Genomic DNA, 17,663 nt, shown 5'->3' with positions numbered 1-17,663 from the left:
GGTGCGCACCACCATACCCAGCTAATTTTTTATATTTTTAGTAGAGATGGGGTTTTACCATGTTGGCCAGGCTGGTTTCGAACTCCTGACCTCAGGTGATCTGCCCACCTCGGCCTCCCAAATTGCTGGGATTACAGGTGTGAGCCTCTGTGCCCAGCCTCCTCTCTCCTCTCCTCTCCTCTCCTCTTTTCTCTTTCTTTTCTTTCTTGCAGGGTCTCACTCTGTCACCCAGGGTGGAATGAGGGAAGTGACCATAGCTCACTGCAGCCTCGACCTCCTGGACTCAAGCAGTCCTCTCACTTCAGCCTCCCAAGTAGATGAGACCACAGGCATGTGCCACCACACCTGGCTAATTTTTATTTTTTGAGACAGGGTCTTGCTCTGTTGCCCAGGCTGGAGTGCAGTGGCATGATGATCATAGCTCATTGCAACGTCTATCTCCTGGGGTCAAGCGATCTTCATGCTTCAGCCTTCCAAGTAGCTGGGATTACAGGCACGCACCACTATACTTGGCTAATTTTGTTTAATTTTTAGCAGAGAGGAGGTTTTACCATGTTGCCCTGGCTGGTCTCAAACTCCTGGGTTCAGGTGATCCTCCTGCCTCAGTCTCCCAAAGTGGTAGGATTACGGGTGTGAGTCACTGCACCTGGCCCAGGTTAATTTTTAAATTTTTTTTAGAGATGGGGGGGTGGTCTCACTATGTTTCCGAGGCTGGTCTCGAACTCCTGACCTCAAATGATCCTCCCATCTTGGCCTCCCAAAGTGCTGGAGTTACAGGTTTGAGCTATCATGCCCAGCTGAACTGCTTTCTTTAAAAATCGACTCACAGAGGCTGGGCGCGGTGGCTCATGCCTGTAATCCTAGCACTTTGGGAGGCCGAGATGGGCGGATCACGAGGTCAGGAGATCGAGACTATCCTGGCTAACACGGTGAAACCCCGTCTCTACTAAAAATACAAAAACTAGCCGGGCGAGGTGGCGGGCGCCTGTAGTCCCAGCTACTCCGGAGGCTGAGGCAGGAGAATGGCATAAACCCGGGAGGCGGAGCTTGCAGTGAGCTGAGATCTGGCCACTGCACTCCAGTCCGGGCGACAGAGCGAGACTCCGCCTCAAAAAAAAAAAAATTAGCTGGGCATGGTGGCGGGCACCTGTAATTCCAGCTACTCAGGAGGCTGAGGCAGGAGAATGGCGTGAACCCGGGAGGCGGAGCTTGCAGTGAGCTGAGATCTGGCCACTGCACTCCAGTCCGGGCGACAGAGCGAGACTCCGCCTCAAAAAAAAAAAAAAAATTAGCTGGGCATGGTGGCGGGCACCTGTAATTCCAGCTACTCAGGAGGCTGAGGCAGGAGAATTGCTTGAACCTCGGGAGGCGGAGGTTGCAGTGAGCCGAGATCGTGTCACTACACTCCAGCCTGGTGACAGAGCGAGACTCCATCTCAAAAAAAAAAAAATAAGAAAGAAAAAAAAGAAAAAGAAATTGATGCATAGATAAAGGCCAGACTCCGGAGTCTGGCACATAAGGCTCTCTGTCGGCTCTGTTCTGCCTCACCAGTCTCTTCCGCTGGGGCCCATCTTCCACCTTCCAGGGCTGCCATGTGCAGTAGTGCAGGTTGTTACTGTTCTTCCTTTTTCTGGCCAACTTCTGCCCTGGCTTAAATGTTACATTTTTTTCTCAAAATCTTTCCTTCATTCCTAGAAGAATCAACTGCTTCTGCTTCTGCAGTCTCGTAACGCTTCATGCATTACCTGTCTTTTAGTTTTGTTTCTACCTCTGTTGATGTAAATACCTTAGGGACACCCAATGTATTTATTTACATTTTTATGCCCTACACCTTGGCCAGAGCATAGAACCAAAGCAACATTGTATAAATGTTCATTGATTGAGATAAATCTGAGAATGTGTTAAATAGGAACCAACAGCATAAACTAATGTCAGGCGTGTAGAAGGAGCTTTGCGTCTTGTGAACCTGAATCTTCAGATGTATCTGTAAGTTAATATTATATTCTCTTCTTTGGGAAAGAAACATTTTCAGCATTAAAAAAATTTTTTTTAGAGACAGGGCTCTGTGAGCAGTGGCGAAATCAGGGCTTACTTTAACCTTAAGCTCCTGGACTCAAGAGATCCTCTCGCCTCAGCCGTCCAAAGATTTGGGATTACAGGTGTGAGCCACCAAGCCCGACTAATTTCAGCAGTTTTTATATATCCATTTTTGTACTGAGCCTGACTTAGTTTCCTAAGTTTGGTCTTTGGGAGAAAAAAGCTTTGCATAAGCAGGTACGTGCTACTGCATTGATTCTGGATGTGCGGGGTCCTCTCTTCCTTCCACCTGTCCCTCTGCCTTCTAGCTTTGGGCGACTCTGTGGCTGTGGAGTTTGACTAGCCTGGCTAACATGGTGAAACCCTGTATTAAAAATACAAAAATTAGCTGGGCATGGTGGCACGTACCTGTAATCCCAGCTACTCAAGAGGCGGCAGGAGAATCGCTTGAATCTGGCAGGCAGAGGTTGTAGTGAGCCGAGATTGCGCCGCTGCACTCCAGCCTGAGCGACAGAGTGAGATTCTGTCTCCAAAAGGAAAGAAAAAGAAAAGACCCTATGGATATACTGAGAGTTCTCCCTCTGGGACTACGGGATCCTGTATGCGAATGCATTTAATGTATTTCATCAACTCTAAAGAGTGTGATGGAAACATTTCGTGTATCTCTGACCAAGTAAAAACGCTGACAGATGACATACTGTCAGTCAGAAAATGTATCCTAATTATAGAGAGGTTAAACTGTGAAAAAATATGCATTTCAGAATCAGTGAAATATGTGCATAGCTTCCAGGGCCCAGATTTACAGGGACCTGGCTTACAACAGACCTTGCAAAGAAATCCCAACCACTGGTTATTGGAAGCTAGCGGGAGGCAGGGCAGCAGGCAAGGGGCATGGCTTGCAGTGCTTTTAAATCAAGTGAGCTCCTAAGAGTGAAAATGTTCCATGAGGTTAGAAGGGTCTGTAAGGTCCATGGCTGATGTCACTGCTCCTGCTGATGTTCATATTCCTGTCCTCTGATCCTGAGGCTGAGGAAAGGGGAAGTGGGCTTGGGGAATGTACAAAGGAATTCCTTCTCAGGAGGGTCCAGGATCTGCTTCTCATGCGGGGCGGGGAGAGTCGGTCTCCCTGCCTCCTGCTTGTGTTTGGAGGACTCATAATATCCTGGCAGAGCACTCCGGAGCCACATGAGCCAGGACTCCTTATCAGGAAGTGCATTTTGTACTCTGAGAGCCTCTGTATTACATGTAAATCTGCAGCGGAAGAGTAGCGGCTGGCGTCCCTGCTGGTGTCTTCCTGGTGTGAGCTTCAAATAGTGGGCTAATGGAACGCTTGGCTGGCACCTGCCTATCTGATCCCAGCTGGAGCCCCGTGTGGGCTGGGTCCCATTCATCAGGACTAAGGCAGCAGCAGCTGCTGCCTAGAGGGGAGGAGGGGAGTGGGAGTGAGCCGGGGAGGGTGAAGCAGGCAGGAAGCTGCAGGCCTGCGGTGGATGGGGCCAGGAAGCACGCAGTGGGAGTGAGGACGGTGTTTGAGAGAAACACTGCCCAAAAGAGAAAAAAAGAAAATCACAGGACCCGAGGAAAAAGAATGAGTGGTGTGTTCAGAGATGACACATGACAACAACTTGTTTGCTTGGAGGATTTTCTTACGTGTGCGTGTTTAAACTGGCCTCAAGGAGGAAGAAGAAACATGCATTCCTGGATGACTAAGTGAGTTCTGGAATATTCTGTCATAAGACTTTGCAACTGGAGTAGCCCCAGAGAAAGGCAGACAGTGGGAGTTGGCTCCCTCCCCCAAGGCATCCCTCACCAGAGCTGGCTTTGTTTCGGGTTCCTCCCAGGTGGGAAAACACAAACCCTGTCTCCGTTTGCGGGTAATCGGCTGGAGAAGGGAAAGAAGCAGCTGCCCTGGGCCCAGGGGAGGCCAGGAAGCCTGAGAAGAGGATGTGACCCAAAGGGGCACCCGTCCATGTTGTCACCAGCTGCTCATAGGCATCAAGGAGAGTCAGGGATCTTTTCTCCTTGGAGTAAAGAACATACACGCTGTTTGCCCTTAGGAAGTGATAGGAATGGCATAGATTTTGGAGTAGATTTATTTCTAGTAGTGACTGAAGTGATAGAGCAGACTTTTTTCTAACTGGCTTCCATGGCCATCAAGGATAATTGAACTCTTGGTGGTCTTTTTTTTTTTTTCAGTCTCGGACTGTTACAGACATAAGCACTTTACGCTTCAAGGCCGAACATTTATTGAGCCCTTTGTACTTCCTCTCCACTGTGCCAAGCATAACATGTTATTTGCGGTTTAAAACATCCCTGTGAGATAGCTATATTTGTGGTCTCCGTTTCATAGATAAAATAACTGAGAGATTACATTTCTCAGGGTCAAATTAAGTAGCAGAACCAGGAATCCGCTCAGGTCTTGCTAAATCCAAAACCCAAGGTTTTTTTGTTTTGTTTTTGTTTTTGAGACAGTCTCACTCTGTCACCCAGGCTGGAGTGCAGGGGTGCGATCTTGGCTAACTGCAGCCTCCACCTCCTGGGCTCAAGAAAAAAGGACCTCATTCCACTATGGTTCTCCACTCTGGAACTTGCACGGTCTTGCCTGGATTTTCATGGCCTTGACAGTTTTGAAGATGACAGCCAGACATTTTTCAGCATGTGCCCCGATTTGTGTTTGATGTTTCCTCGTGATTAGATAGGGATTTTTATATCTTTGGTAGAAATATCCTGGGAGTGATGTGTTCCTCTCATGGGAACACTCTCAGTGCCAACGGGTTGGTGACCTAACATGAGGCTCTTCTGTTTCATTTTAGGTGGAATTTAGGCAAAACTTACAATATCGTTCTGGGATCTGGGCAAGTTGTGCTGGGAATGGACATGGGTCTCAGAGAGATGTGTGTTGGTGAGAAACGGACCGTGATCATTCCGCCCCACCTGGGCTATGGGGAAGCTGGCGTGGGTGAGTGAGCAACAGTATTCAAGGGTGTTTGGGGCCCGCTTACTATCGGAATTTTGTGCGTTTTGGGGTGCCATAGTTAGAATCACAGCATGCTTCTTACATGTAATACCCAAAGAGTGTGTGGTTTCTATTTTTAAAAAATGGTTTAGCATTTTTGTTTAGAGACCCCTGTGAGTTCAGTGAGCCATGTCAATGCTCCATTACCCTCTTGAGAAAGAACTAGTTTGCGTGAAATAAATCTTGGATCTTCAGACCCATGTGTGGGAGGTATCCCCGGGGGGAGCTGCCTGGGAGGTTTCTCTGGGGTCAGACTGAGCACGTCCTTCTGGAACTGTTTCCTGGGACAGGTGGAATGCTGTAGGCCGTTGCTTTTCACTTCTGAGCCTATAGGCTGTCCAAGACAGTTTCTTCTGGGAGAGATTAGTTGCAAGTTCTGGAAATACTGGCTTTCCCTCATCCTCACGGTGGTTATGTTTTACTCCATCATTTCAGCCACAATGTGTCCTCCACATGGGGATTCAATAACTTTTGTTTGTTTGTTTGTTTGTTTCAGAGACAGGGTCTCTCTCTATCACCCAGGCTGGAGTGCAGTGGCACCATCACGGCTAACTGCAGCCTTGAACTCCTGGGCTCAAGCAGTCTTCCCACCTCAGTCTCCCAAGTAGCTGGGACTACAGGCATGCACCACCTCGCCTGGCTAATTTTTTATTTTTTAGAGGCAGAGTCTCGCTATCTTTCCCATGCTGATCTTAACTCCTGGGCTCAAGCAATTCTCCTGCTTGGGCCTCCCAAAGCACTGGGATTACTGGTGTGAGCCACCATGCCTGGCCCCAGGAACCCCTCGTTTTCAGTGTTTTCACACTGCTGATATCCGGACATGGAGGAGATAGGAAGAGCTAACTGGTAACAATTATAGTCACTGTGGATTGTCATTTTTTTCCTGTAAAAGAATTGTAAAGTACATTTGTTCTTCCTACCAATCCCAGAAGAAACCCTTTAAAAATTGTTGTATATTCTGGCCGGGTGCGGTGGCTCATGCCTGTAATCCCAGCACTTTGGGAGGCGAAGGTGGGCGGATCACGAGGGCAGGAGATCGAGACCATTCTGACTAACACGGTGAAACCCTGTCTCTCCTAAAAGTACAAAATATTAGTCAGGCATGGTGACGGGCACCTATAATCCCAGCCACTCGGGAGGCTGAGGCAGGAGAATGGTGTGAACCCGGGAGGTGGAGCTGGTACTGAGCAGAGATCGCACTACTGTACTCCATCCTGGGCAACAGAGCAAGACTCCATCTCAGGAAAAAAAAAAAAAATTTTGTATATTCTTTAAGACTTTTTCTGTGATATATTATTAATAATTATAATATGTAACATATTATATATAACATATACTCAAGATATAATAATTTGGAATAATACACATTACCTTTATGTATTCCATACTTACATAACTTCTTTGGGCCTATACTGTATACACTGTTCTTGAATTTGTGCTTACAGCCAAATCTTGGATCATCATCTTCAGGCATATTGTTTCGATTCTAAAAGTTCTGCTGTTAGATTTACTTAAAAGTTTTACCATTGTATTGTAGTCTCTACAAGCAGCTTTCAAACTTTTTTCAACAAGACACGCAGTAAGAAATACATCTTATTTCCCAATCTGTATTCCATATAACATATAATTTACACATATACACATTTATTTATTTCTTTTTAATCAACACATCACAAATTTGCATGTCCTGTTTGCACGGGGGTCATGCTATTCTTCTCTGTATGGTTCCAATTTTAGTATGTGTTGCTGAAGTAAGCATTACTTTTAGTTTTATATATAAAATTGAAACTCAAGTTTCATGACACAATACCTATCTTTTCTACAGGTAAAAAGTATTCTGTTCCTTTTTTTTTTTTTTGAGATGGAGTCTCACTCGGTCGCCCAGGCTGAAGTGCAATGGCACGATCTCAGCTCACTGCAATGTTTGCCTCCCTGGTTCAAGCAATTCTCGTGCCTCAGCTTCCCGAGTAGCTGAGACTACAGGTGCCCACCACCACACCCAGCTAATTTTTGTATTTTTAGTAGAGATGGGGTTTCACCATGTTGGCCAAGCTGGTCTTGAACTCCTAATCTCAAGTGATCTGCCCCAGTTGGCCTCTCAGAGTGCTGGAATTATAGGCATGAGCCATCATGCCCGGCCTCTACTCTATTCCTTAATTTAAAAGATAACAAAACGCTGGTCACTACCCTTTAAACTGATTTCATGACTCATTAACTGGCCGCTGCCTACAGTGAGAAAGTGACTAGCCTCTGCTCTGCTTTCTTGCTTTGGTCAGAAGTCCCACCCTGAGTGAGGCTGCTGGAAGTCGGGTGGGTGCTGGTTGATGGGCTTGACTGCTGCCTGCCGGCTGACACTGCCTCCTGCTCCTCTCACCTGGACAGATGGAGAAGTGCCCGGCAGTGCCGTATTGGTGTTTGACATTGAGCTGCTGGAGCTGGTGGCCGGCCTACCCGAGGGGTACATGTTCATATGGAATGGTGAGGTGTCACCCAACCTCTTTGAAGAAATTGACAAGGATGGCAACGGAGAAGTCCTCCTGGAAGAGGTAACTAACTGGGCTTTGTAGGTAGGTGAGACCGAAGAGCTCAGGGAGCCTGGTGAGGCCACGGGGCTGGTCCTGAAGGTGAGGCCTTCTCAGGGTGAGGCCAGTGGGCTGGAAGGCTTGTGAGATGGCCAGCACACTCATGTGCCAAGCACTTTTACACACGCCCTCTCTATGGAAGCTCACCATTCCTCTCTGAAGAAACCAAGTCCCTGAGAGGTGCAGGGCTTGATTCCAGGGCACACAGTCTGTATTTAGTTCTTGTTACTGGGTGCTCACTGCCTGTCTGTGTGTGGTGAGTGTCTTCAGTGTATTCTCTGGTTCGGCCCTCAAAACAGCTGTTTTTTAGAAGAAACTGTGCACAGAGAAGGTAAATGACTTGTCCAAGGTCACACAGCTACTCAGTGGTTTGAGCCAGGACCACACACCTCTTTGAGAAGCTGGGCAATAGAACCGTCTGTTCTGTTCCACCCCAGGGGAATTCCAGCTCCCTGCCTCTTCCACATCTGCTATTGAAGCATGTCCTCCAGCCTTTTCCTCTCTCTCTCCACATCTTCAGCACTTCTGGATCATTGTCATTTGCATACAAATGTGCTGTTATTTTCCCTTCCCGGGATGTGTCTTTCTATTTCTCTCATTACTTTCCTTCCTTTACAGCAAAAACTTCAAAAGAATTGTGTGTCCTTCTTGCCTCTAATTCCTTGCCTCCTATTCTCTCTTAAACCCACTCCTTTCTGACATTTGTCCCTGCACGCCTCTGAGCCCGACTTTGCCAGGGTGGCCAGTGTCTTCCGTATTGCAGAATCCAGTGGTCAGCTCTCACGCTCCTCTTACTTCAACACAGCTACAGGATGCGTCTTTCTCTGGCTTCCAGGACACCACACTTCTTGGTGTTCCTTCTACCTCCCTGGTACGTCCCTCTCAGGCCTCTTGTCCCTGATCTCTTCATGTTGGAGTACCCCGGCCTAAGTTTGTTCTTTTCTCCGTCTTTAAGTCACTCGCTCGGTGGTCTTATCGGGTCCATATCCTGATGGTGTCTGGATTTGTAGCTCCAGTCCAGGCTTCTCTCTGCACTTCACACTCATGTGTTCAGCTGCCTGCTTGATGTCCTCATTTACGGAACCCCTGCTATCCACCCGCACACCCTGCCCCTGGAGCCTGCTTTACCCAAAGGCTTTCCCATCGCAGTCAGTGGCATCACTGGCCTCCAGTGGCTCAGGCGAGAGCACTTGGTAATCTCTGATTCCTCTCTTTCTCTCGTAGGCCATAATAATCCTCAGGAAATCATTCCAGCTCTACCTTGAGAGCACATGCAGAACCTGACACTTCTCACCACCTCCACCCTGTAGCATCTTAGCTGGGGGTCTGTCATCTCTTTCCCGGGTCACGTCACAGCAGTGGTGTTCGTGAAGCTCTTCCTGCACTCACAGTGGCCGTTCTCACACAGAAGCTGGGTCAGACCTGCCGAGGCCCCTGTCTCCAGGGCCTCACAGTAGCCTGTGAAGACCCCGCACTTTCTGCTCGCTGTAACCTCCTCGCCGGCTGTCTCCCTCTGCCCACTTCACCTGGCCACACCCGCCCCCGGTGCTGTCTGTGACCAGCCAGGCATGCGTCCACCTTGAGCCCTGGCACCAGCTGCCCTCTCTGCTCAGGAGACATCTGCCCCAGATAACTTGTTCGGCCCTTTCTTTCTCATCTTTCAAGCCTTTGCACAAATCTTCCCTTCTCCTTAAAGTTTTATCCTGACCACTGAATTGAACATTTCATCCCTTTCTCCCATCCTTACTGAGCTCCGCTTTTTGATTTTTTTCTGGAGCATTTCACTTTGTAACTTAATGTGTAATTTACCTGTTTTTATGTTCATGTCTAATTGTCTGTCTTTCCACTAGAATGCAAGCATTACAGGCACAGGGTGTTTGTTTGTTTGTATATTGATACATTTCAAGATCTAGAACAGTGGTCAGCACATAGGAGACCATATGTTTTGATCATATGAATGAATGCATGCATCCAAGAATGTTCTTACAGTGTTGGGTGGTTGTGGGGGTCAGCCTTTGGTAGGGAACTAAGTGGGGAGAAGGGATAGCTCTGACGGCTGCTCGGTATTGGCTACCTGAATAATATGGGCTCTTGGAGTTATTTAGTACAAGGGTTTTTCACCTGCATTTAGAGAAAAAAACAAAATGAAACACAGGTCATAGGTCATGTAGCTGCCAAAAAGATCTTGTCTGTGTTGGTAGCTCAGACTCAAGTTCCAGCCCTGTCACCCCCAGACTGCTCTGTTTCTGGCCCCAGACCTGGCGTTCACGGTGGCTGAACTCATGGTCTTTCCTGTCCCCTTCTTTTCCAGTTCTCAGAGTACATTCACGCCCAGGTGGCATCTGGCAAAGGGAAACTCGCCCCTGGCTTTGATGCTGAGCTGGTTGTGAAGAATATGTTCACCAACCAGGACCGGAATGGAGATGGGAAGGTCACGGCCGAGGAATTTAAACTCAAAGACCAGGAAGCCAAGCACGATGAACTCTAAACCCGGCACGAACCAGATGGTGCCAGGGAGTACGTGACACCAAGCCACCTGTCAAGGCAGAGCGTGCAGTGAGGGCGCAAGGGTCTTTCAGAAGGTGCATCATTAGCCAGTGGTAGGTGGGTCACATAGTACCTGGTGTACACATCGGGGTGGGTTGATATATGGGGTAAGAAGTTTAGGCTGATCGCCAGTGATAGTAAACAAAATCTGTGCAGAGGGCCTTGGCACGGGATGTGTCCAGTATTGAAAAAGGCTGCACTGCCAACCATGATTTGTGAGCCTTCTGGGAAATTTTGTTATTAAAGGAATATAGTGTCAGATGGAAGTTATCATCTTGGAGGAACCATAAGAAAAGGTGTCCAGGGTATCTGTATAAAGAGGGTGAAATTTTTTTTAACTTGCTGGTTAAGACATTTTAGAAATATTCTTGAGATGGGCAGGAGAGTCAAAGGGCTTGCTTGCCCCAGCAGGGTTCCCAGCAGACAGTCATGGCTCTTCCCAGCAGCCTGTGCAAACTCTGATCATGGCCCACCCCGGCACACGCACACGCACATCATGCTTTTCCAGCTCATCACACCCCGCCCCGCTGTGGGCCTCCCGTTAATAGTGTATAACTTGGAGGTTAAAAGAGCCTTTTGCACAGAAAACTGGGCCAGGAAAAGGCATCTCGGACCACAAATAGAGAATTTGATTCCGCGTTTGCCACATAAGGTCATCTGCTTAGCTTTTTGTTTCTGTCTTTTTTTTTTTTTTTTTGGAGGCAGAGTCTCGCTTCTTTGCCAGGCTGGAGTGCAGTGGCGTCGTCTCGGCTCACTGCAGAACCATCTTGGCTCACTGCAGCCTCCGCCTCCCATATTCAAGTGATTCTCCTGTCTCAGCCTCCTGAGTAGCTGGGACTACAGGTGTGCACCACCACACCCGGCTAATTTTTGTATTTTTAGTAGAGATGGAGTTTCACCATTTGGCCAGGATGGTCTCGATCTCTTGACCTCATGATCCACCCAACTTGGCCTCTCAAAGTGTTGGGATTACAGGCGTGAACCACCGCGCCCAGCCACTTAGCTTTTTCTTATTCCCACCTTTCTATCCCATAAAACACTCTTTTTTATCCTCCCTGAACCATATTGATAAGATAAATAGGGCTGGGGGCGGGGCCCCGCTGGTCACTCAACAGAGTATTTCCCTTGGCCGAGATGGAAATTTCGTCCCAATAGATGAGCTGCTGAGCATCAACAAGGTGACGTTTTTCTGCTGCCCATTTGTGTCCTGGAGAGGGTGGTACCCTGAAGGCAGAGGCCAGCTGCTGTAAGACAGCAATGACAGTTCACCTGCCGGCCTGATTCCTGAAACATGGAATAACCACATGGCTACGTTCTATCCTCTGTTCCCAAATGGTGGTGGCACTTATCCTGAAGTCGTCAGTGATTTCCCTTTGAAACTACTTTATTTTACTAATTTAAACTATTTTGTACTGATGTAGCCCTGAGGTAGTTCATGAAAATGCTGTGCACTCATTCAATGGAATAAATGTTGGAAAGCTGATCTTTTCTGATATCAAATGTTGAATTATATTACCTGCTTTTCTGATGTTTTATTGGAAGGCTGAAGACCTGCGAGAATGCCCCATACAGTCAGAATCCCCTTGATGAAAACAGCAGGACTTCGCTGCAATTACTGAGGGAGCGCATTCTACTTCTAGGGAGTGTCAGTCAGGGTCCTGGCCCTCCTCCGGGACTCCTGAAGAGAAGCTAAGGAAAGGACTGTTTAGAGTGTGGGCGGGGCTGGGGAAACTGAGGATGTTGAGTGCCGGTGACAGCAGTGTTGGCCACCGCAGGAGGCTGCTACTACCAGGGCCTGAGGGCTCAAGAGGAGGCAGTGGGAGCAGCACAGGAAGGGCTGCCTAGAGGCGTCACAGAGGGATGCAGCCACCACTAGCAGTGCAGCCGACACTGCAGCAGAGCGAGGGACAAATGCCCCATCCCCTCTGTGCCCCCATTCTCTGATGCGTGCCACTGGCTCCCATTAGTGGAACCATGTTGGAAGCCAGAGGGTAAGAGGAGCTCAGAGACGAGTTCTCAGACATCAGCCTCTTGGGTGCAGAGAAAGGTGGAGAATGAATCTGAGGTAGGGATGGGGTGGATGGGAGCAAATGGAGAATAACTGGTACGTGAGAAACTCTGTGTGTGTGTAGTGCAATCATATATTTAAAAGCAATTATTTAATATACATAAAATACATGTATTATATAGACATACAATTGCTGTTAAAAAGCAAATGTTGGCCATGTGCAGTGGCTCATGGCTGTAATCCTAGCACTTTGAGAGGCTGAAGTCGGTGGATCATTTGAGGTTCAGGAGTTCAAGACTAGCCTGGCCAACATGGTGAAAACTCGTCTGTACTAAAAATAACCAAAAAAAAAAAAATTAGCCAGGTGTGGTGGTGGGCGCCTGTAATCGCAGCTGCTCAGGTGGCTGAGGCAGGAAAATTGCTTGAACCCGGGAGGCGGAGGCTGCAGTAAGCCGATATGGTGCCACTGCACTGCAGCCTGGGCGACAGAGCAAGACTATATCTCAAAAAAAAAGAAAAAAAAATTTTTTTTTTGCTTCTTGCTAACTTGAACTGGGCTTTGGAATGCATTTGACCTCATTAGCCTTACCTGCCTTATGAATAGAAAAACCTTGTGCTTATTCTCTACCCCAGATTTTTATTTACCTGCTTGAATTTCTTCACTGGCTGTTTTCTGTGATGGTGGAGACAGATGGGCTGAATCAGAAATAAGTTTCTTGGCCAGGGGCAGTGGTTCATGCCTGTAATCCCAGTATTTTGGGAGGCCAGGAGTTCGAGACCAGCCAGGGTAATATAGCAAGACCCCATCTCTAAAAAAATTTTAAAAATTAGCTGCGCAAGGTGGCACATGCCTGTGGTCCCAGCTACTTGGGAGGCCGAGGAGGGAGGATTGCTTGAGCCCGGGAAAGTAAGGCTGCTTGCACTGCTGCCCTCCAGTCTGTGTAACAGAGCGAAACCCAGACTCTAAAGAAAAAAAGAACATGGACCTTAGAACTTCAGGAATAAGAGAGAAGCTTTGGCCTGTTGAGTTCTGCCTAGGCACTTCCATTCTTCCTGTTGCCGAGGAGGGCATTCAGTGATGAGGCGCGTTCATCTGTCTGCAAGGGGAAGCTGCTTAGCTGGCCCCACTTTGTGCTATGGCTGCAACACTTGCTTCTATTTACATTATGGTTATGGGCTATAGTTCTGCCAACAAGGCTGTAAATACTAAATAAGGGGCCAAGTACAGGGTAGAGATGCCACACAGCAATTTTTGTTTTTGTTTTCTAAATCACTTCTCACCTGATACAGCACTTTTTTTTTTTTTCTTTTTTTGAGACAAGGTTTGTCACCCAGGCTGGAGTACAATTATTGTGCAGTCACAGTTCACTGCAGCCTTGACCTCCTGGGCTCAAGCAATCTTCCCATCTCAGCCTCCTGAGTAGCTGGGACCACAGACAGATGCCACCACGCCCAGCTATTTTAAATTTTTTTGCCGAGGTGGGATCTCACTATGTTGCCCAGGGTGGTCTCTTGAACTCTTGGCCTCAAGTGATCCTCCCACCTCTGTCTCCCAAAGTGTTGGGATTACAGGTGAGTCACTGCGCCTGGCCAGCCTCTGGACCTTCTGACAGGAGCATTTATTGATAGGTACTATATTGTGACCACCTAACTCAGGATCTACACAGATTTGAACTGGGTCATTGATACCTACTGTGGGATGAGAGTCTAGAATATGAACATGACATCTGAATGTGTTCGACACAACTGGGCCACCTGCAAATATAAGCAGTAGGCACCATTTTGTTAAAACCAGTGAGTTTTGATCTCTGATTATTTATGACTTTCCAAATACTTGATAGGAAAATACTTAAAAGATAGGAAAAAAATTCATTTTGGCAGGGAAATAGGTTTAACTGCAAGACTATACATAAACACTGGTCCCTGCCCCCATCTGTTACTTTACTATCTCAGGTTTCCAGGGACAAAGTTGCTTTTTTTGAAGCCTTTTCCCCTTCACTCTCTCAGGGATCTGGAGTTTTTACTTAATAAGAATACTGGGCCGGGTGCAGTGACTCACGCCTGTCATCCCACCACTTTGGGAGGCCAAGGTGGGAGGATCGCTTGAGCCCAGGAGTTTGAGACAATCCTGGGCAGCACAGAGAGAGCTTATCTCTAACAGAAATTTCAAAAAGTAGCCAGGCGTGGTGGTGCACACCTGCAGTCTACTCGGGAGGCTGAGGTGGATCACTTGAGGCTGGGAGCTCAAGGCTGCAGTAAGCCCTGATAGTGCCACTGCACTCCAGCCTGGGCGGAGGGAGACCCTGCGTCTCAAAAAACAAAATAATATTGTTTCCGATTATTTGTTGCTAGATGGAGATATAAAACATTTCTGCTTATTAATAGTTTGTGTGTGGTTTCCATGCTTAATGTTGGAATTTTGATTGGTCAGGCAATTTCTTCCAGCTGACACTGGCCATTTTTAAATCTCATTTAAATGCAGACAACACCCACATTTATAGTTCCTGCTCAGATTTCTCCTTTGAGCTCTAGTCTATTTGGTATCTTCTCTTGTATGTCTCACATGTCAAATTTCGTATGTCCAAAATAGCATGTCTGTTCCCACTCCCTTCCCAACACTACCAAGCCTATTCCTCTCCATCTTCCCTGGCGCCTATGTGTCCAAAGCAGACATCAGCGACCCCCTGCTCTCTCATTTTATGTGTTTAAGCCAATAGCAAGTTTTGTCAATTCTGTCTCTAAGCTACTCCTGGAAATGACCCACTTCTCTCCAGTTCCACAGCCCCAGCCCCCCAAACCGACCATTATTTCTAACTGGAACAGCTGTAATAGCCCCCCAACTGGTGTGCTTGGGTTTGTCTGCCCTCACTAGTCCCTTCCCCACATGGCATCAGTGATCCTGCCTCTTCTTTGCAAGGAGAGAAAAACCAGAGTTCTTATGATTTATAAAACCCTCCATGATCTGGCACCCACCTACTTCCCGTTCAACACCTGATGCCATTCTTCCCTTTGTTCATAATACTGTTAAACCAGCTCTCAGTTCTTCAAATGCCCTAAAACTTTCTCACTTAGGACCTTCACACACCCTGTTTCCTCTACTGGGAATGCTTCTCCCTCAACTCCTCACATGACTAGCTCCTTATCCTTCAGACTTTGGCCTAAGTATCACCTGAGAAGAGCTTCCTCTGACCACTGTATCTAAGATAGGTCTCTGTTGGCTGGGCGTGATGGCTCACGCCTGTAATCTCCGGAACTTTGGGAGGCTGAGGTGGGCAGATCACGAGGTCAGGAGATCAAGACCATCCTGGCTAACATGGTGAAATCCCGTCTCTACTAAAAATACAAAAAATTACCCTGGCGTGGTGACGGGCACCTGTAGTCCCAGCTACTCGGGAGGCTGAGGCAGGAGAATAGCATGAAGCTTGCAGTGAGCTGAGATCCACGCCACTGCACTCCAGCCTGGGTGACAGAGTGAGACTCCATCTAAAAAATATATATAATAATAATAAATAGGTCTGTCATTTGTGTTTTCTTCATAGCTATTTACCATATTCATAATTGCTCTTTCCTCCTGTTTCATCTACTAGGAATGGAAGCTACATGAGGGCAGGAAGCATGTCTGATTGTTTTGTGGGGGGGCAGAGGGGATGGAGGCAGCTCTTGTTGCCCAGGCTGGAGTGCAAAGGCACAATCTCAGCTCACTGCAACCTCCACCTCCTGGGTGCAAGTGATTATCCTGCCTCAGCCTCCCGAGTAGCTGGGATTACAGCTGTGCACCACCATGCCCCGCTAATTTTAGTATTTTTTAGTAGAGATGAGGTTTCTCCATGTTGGTCAGGCTGGTCTCGAACTCCCAACCTCAGGTGATCCGTCTGCCTCAGCCTCCCAAAGTGCTGGGATTTTACAGGCATGAGTCACCGCCAGTCCTGATTTGTTAACTATTGTTTCCCTAGAACTCAGCACAACAAAGAGACTTGAGTAAGTGACTTTTCATTTAATCCTCATCTCTAGTTAATACTCCGCTTTACAGATGAAAAAACTAAGGCTTGCAGAAGTTAGAAACTTACTCCAGATGACAGAGTCACAGATTCAGATCCAGGTCTGACTACTTCAAAGCTGTGTCCCTTGCACCTTGATCACTTTTTATCTGTTAAACTGGTACTGAAACACCAGACTAAGCACAAAGAGCAGCATGACTGTTGACTCTCTGGGTAACTCTGGAGAAGTTTCAGGATTAGTCATTCAAGATTACATTGATCTTTTCCTTGCTGATTTTCCCTGGGGTATATTAAAGAGAAAACTGAACCTGAAGGCCAGTTAAACAGACTTTTGGTCATCTACCAAAATTTGGGTGACTATTAAATAGACCATGGAAGGTAGATTTCTTGTGAAATCACTCCGGAACGAGCTAGTATGACTGATGGTTGTTTTCATTTTCTCCAGTTTTGTCAAAATTGTTAGCTCTAGCCCTCAAAATGGCTTTATTTCATAAAGTAAAATTTAAAGTTGAATGAAACCATTGGCTGATGCTAGGCTCGTTAGAGAATGTGGTAGTCACCATACACTACCAATATTTGCCGGGGCTGCAAAAGATTATTCCATTTCATTGATTCAGCCAAACACTGTACTGAGGGATACAACAGCTTATACATTTGTGGACGGATTCTACCTAACAATATTGAATACCTGTGCTGTTTTAAATGCATACATCAATTTCAAACGTATACATAAAAGATGAGCATATCTACTCCTTATGAATCTAGAAGCTATATCACCATCTTCACTTAACAGATGAGCAAACTGGGACACAGGCTCAATAATCTGTCCTGGTCACACTCCTAATGGCTAAACTGGTCTGAAAACTGAACTCAAATACGAGTATTTTAAATTTCAGTAGCATCAGGTGGCAGTGAGATGTGATAGGTTAATAAACATAATGGGAGAAGCATGAGAATTTATGGAATTGGCTAGAAGGGGCCTTAGTGCATATTCTTATGGCGTTCATTATATAGGGAAGTGACCGAACCTGGAGTCTTAGTAAGGGGCTGAGCCATGACCAGAATGTAGGTCATGACTTCAGTGTTAATTTACAGCATGCAATATACTTACTCATGGAAGCATATTATAAACACCTTTTGGAAATAGCCAATATAAGCTCTGATTGCAATACAGGGGTAAAGAGTTATCGTTGAATCAGATTCCCAACTGTTTTTCCTGTGTGCAAAAGTCCTGCAGGTAATTCTGATCCTCCCGTGCCATGCTATCTGCTTTAATGCAGGAAGTTATTTTTCAGTTTGATTTCAGAAATACTTAGGCAGGGTCTAGTCTGCCTGTTGCCATTGCATTTTTGTTTCATTGTTTATTTATTTATTAAGACCAGGTCTTGCTCTGTCGCCCAGGCTGGAGTACAGGGGCATGATCTCAGCTCACTGCAAGCATTGGCCCCCCAGGCTCCAGCAATCCTCCTACGTTA

The 17,663-nt window shown here is 47.0% G+C and overlaps 1 protein-coding gene across 2 annotated transcripts in view; it reads left to right on the top strand.

Annotated features, from left to right (window-relative positions):
- The window catches only part of FKBP9 (FK506 binding protein 9, 63 kDa), a 59,505-nt gene extending 47,811 nt beyond the window's left edge, over positions 1-11,694 (top strand). For both annotated transcript variants that reach the window (XM_011953923.1, XM_011953924.1), the window contains 3 exons: positions 4,851-4,996; positions 7,436-7,599; positions 9,947-11,694. In XM_011953923.1, the coding sequence (XP_011809313.1) occupies positions 4,851-4,996; positions 7,436-7,599; positions 9,947-10,123 (487 nt within the window). In that variant the 3' untranslated portion in view covers positions 10,124-11,694. The remainder of the gene's footprint in view (positions 1-4,850; positions 4,997-7,435; positions 7,600-9,946) is intronic.
- The last annotated feature ends 5,969 nt before the right edge of the window (positions 11,695-17,663 follow it).

This window comes from Colobus angolensis, unplaced genomic scaffold, assembly GCF_000951035.1.
Source record: "Colobus angolensis palliatus isolate OR3802 unplaced genomic scaffold, Cang.pa_1.0 Scaffold378, whole genome shotgun sequence".
Classification (NCBI taxonomy): Eukaryota; Metazoa; Chordata; class Mammalia; order Primates; family Cercopithecidae; genus Colobus; species Colobus angolensis.
The sequence above is the reverse complement of the archived record's forward strand: the minus strand, read 5'-3'. Positions and strand labels throughout refer to the sequence as shown.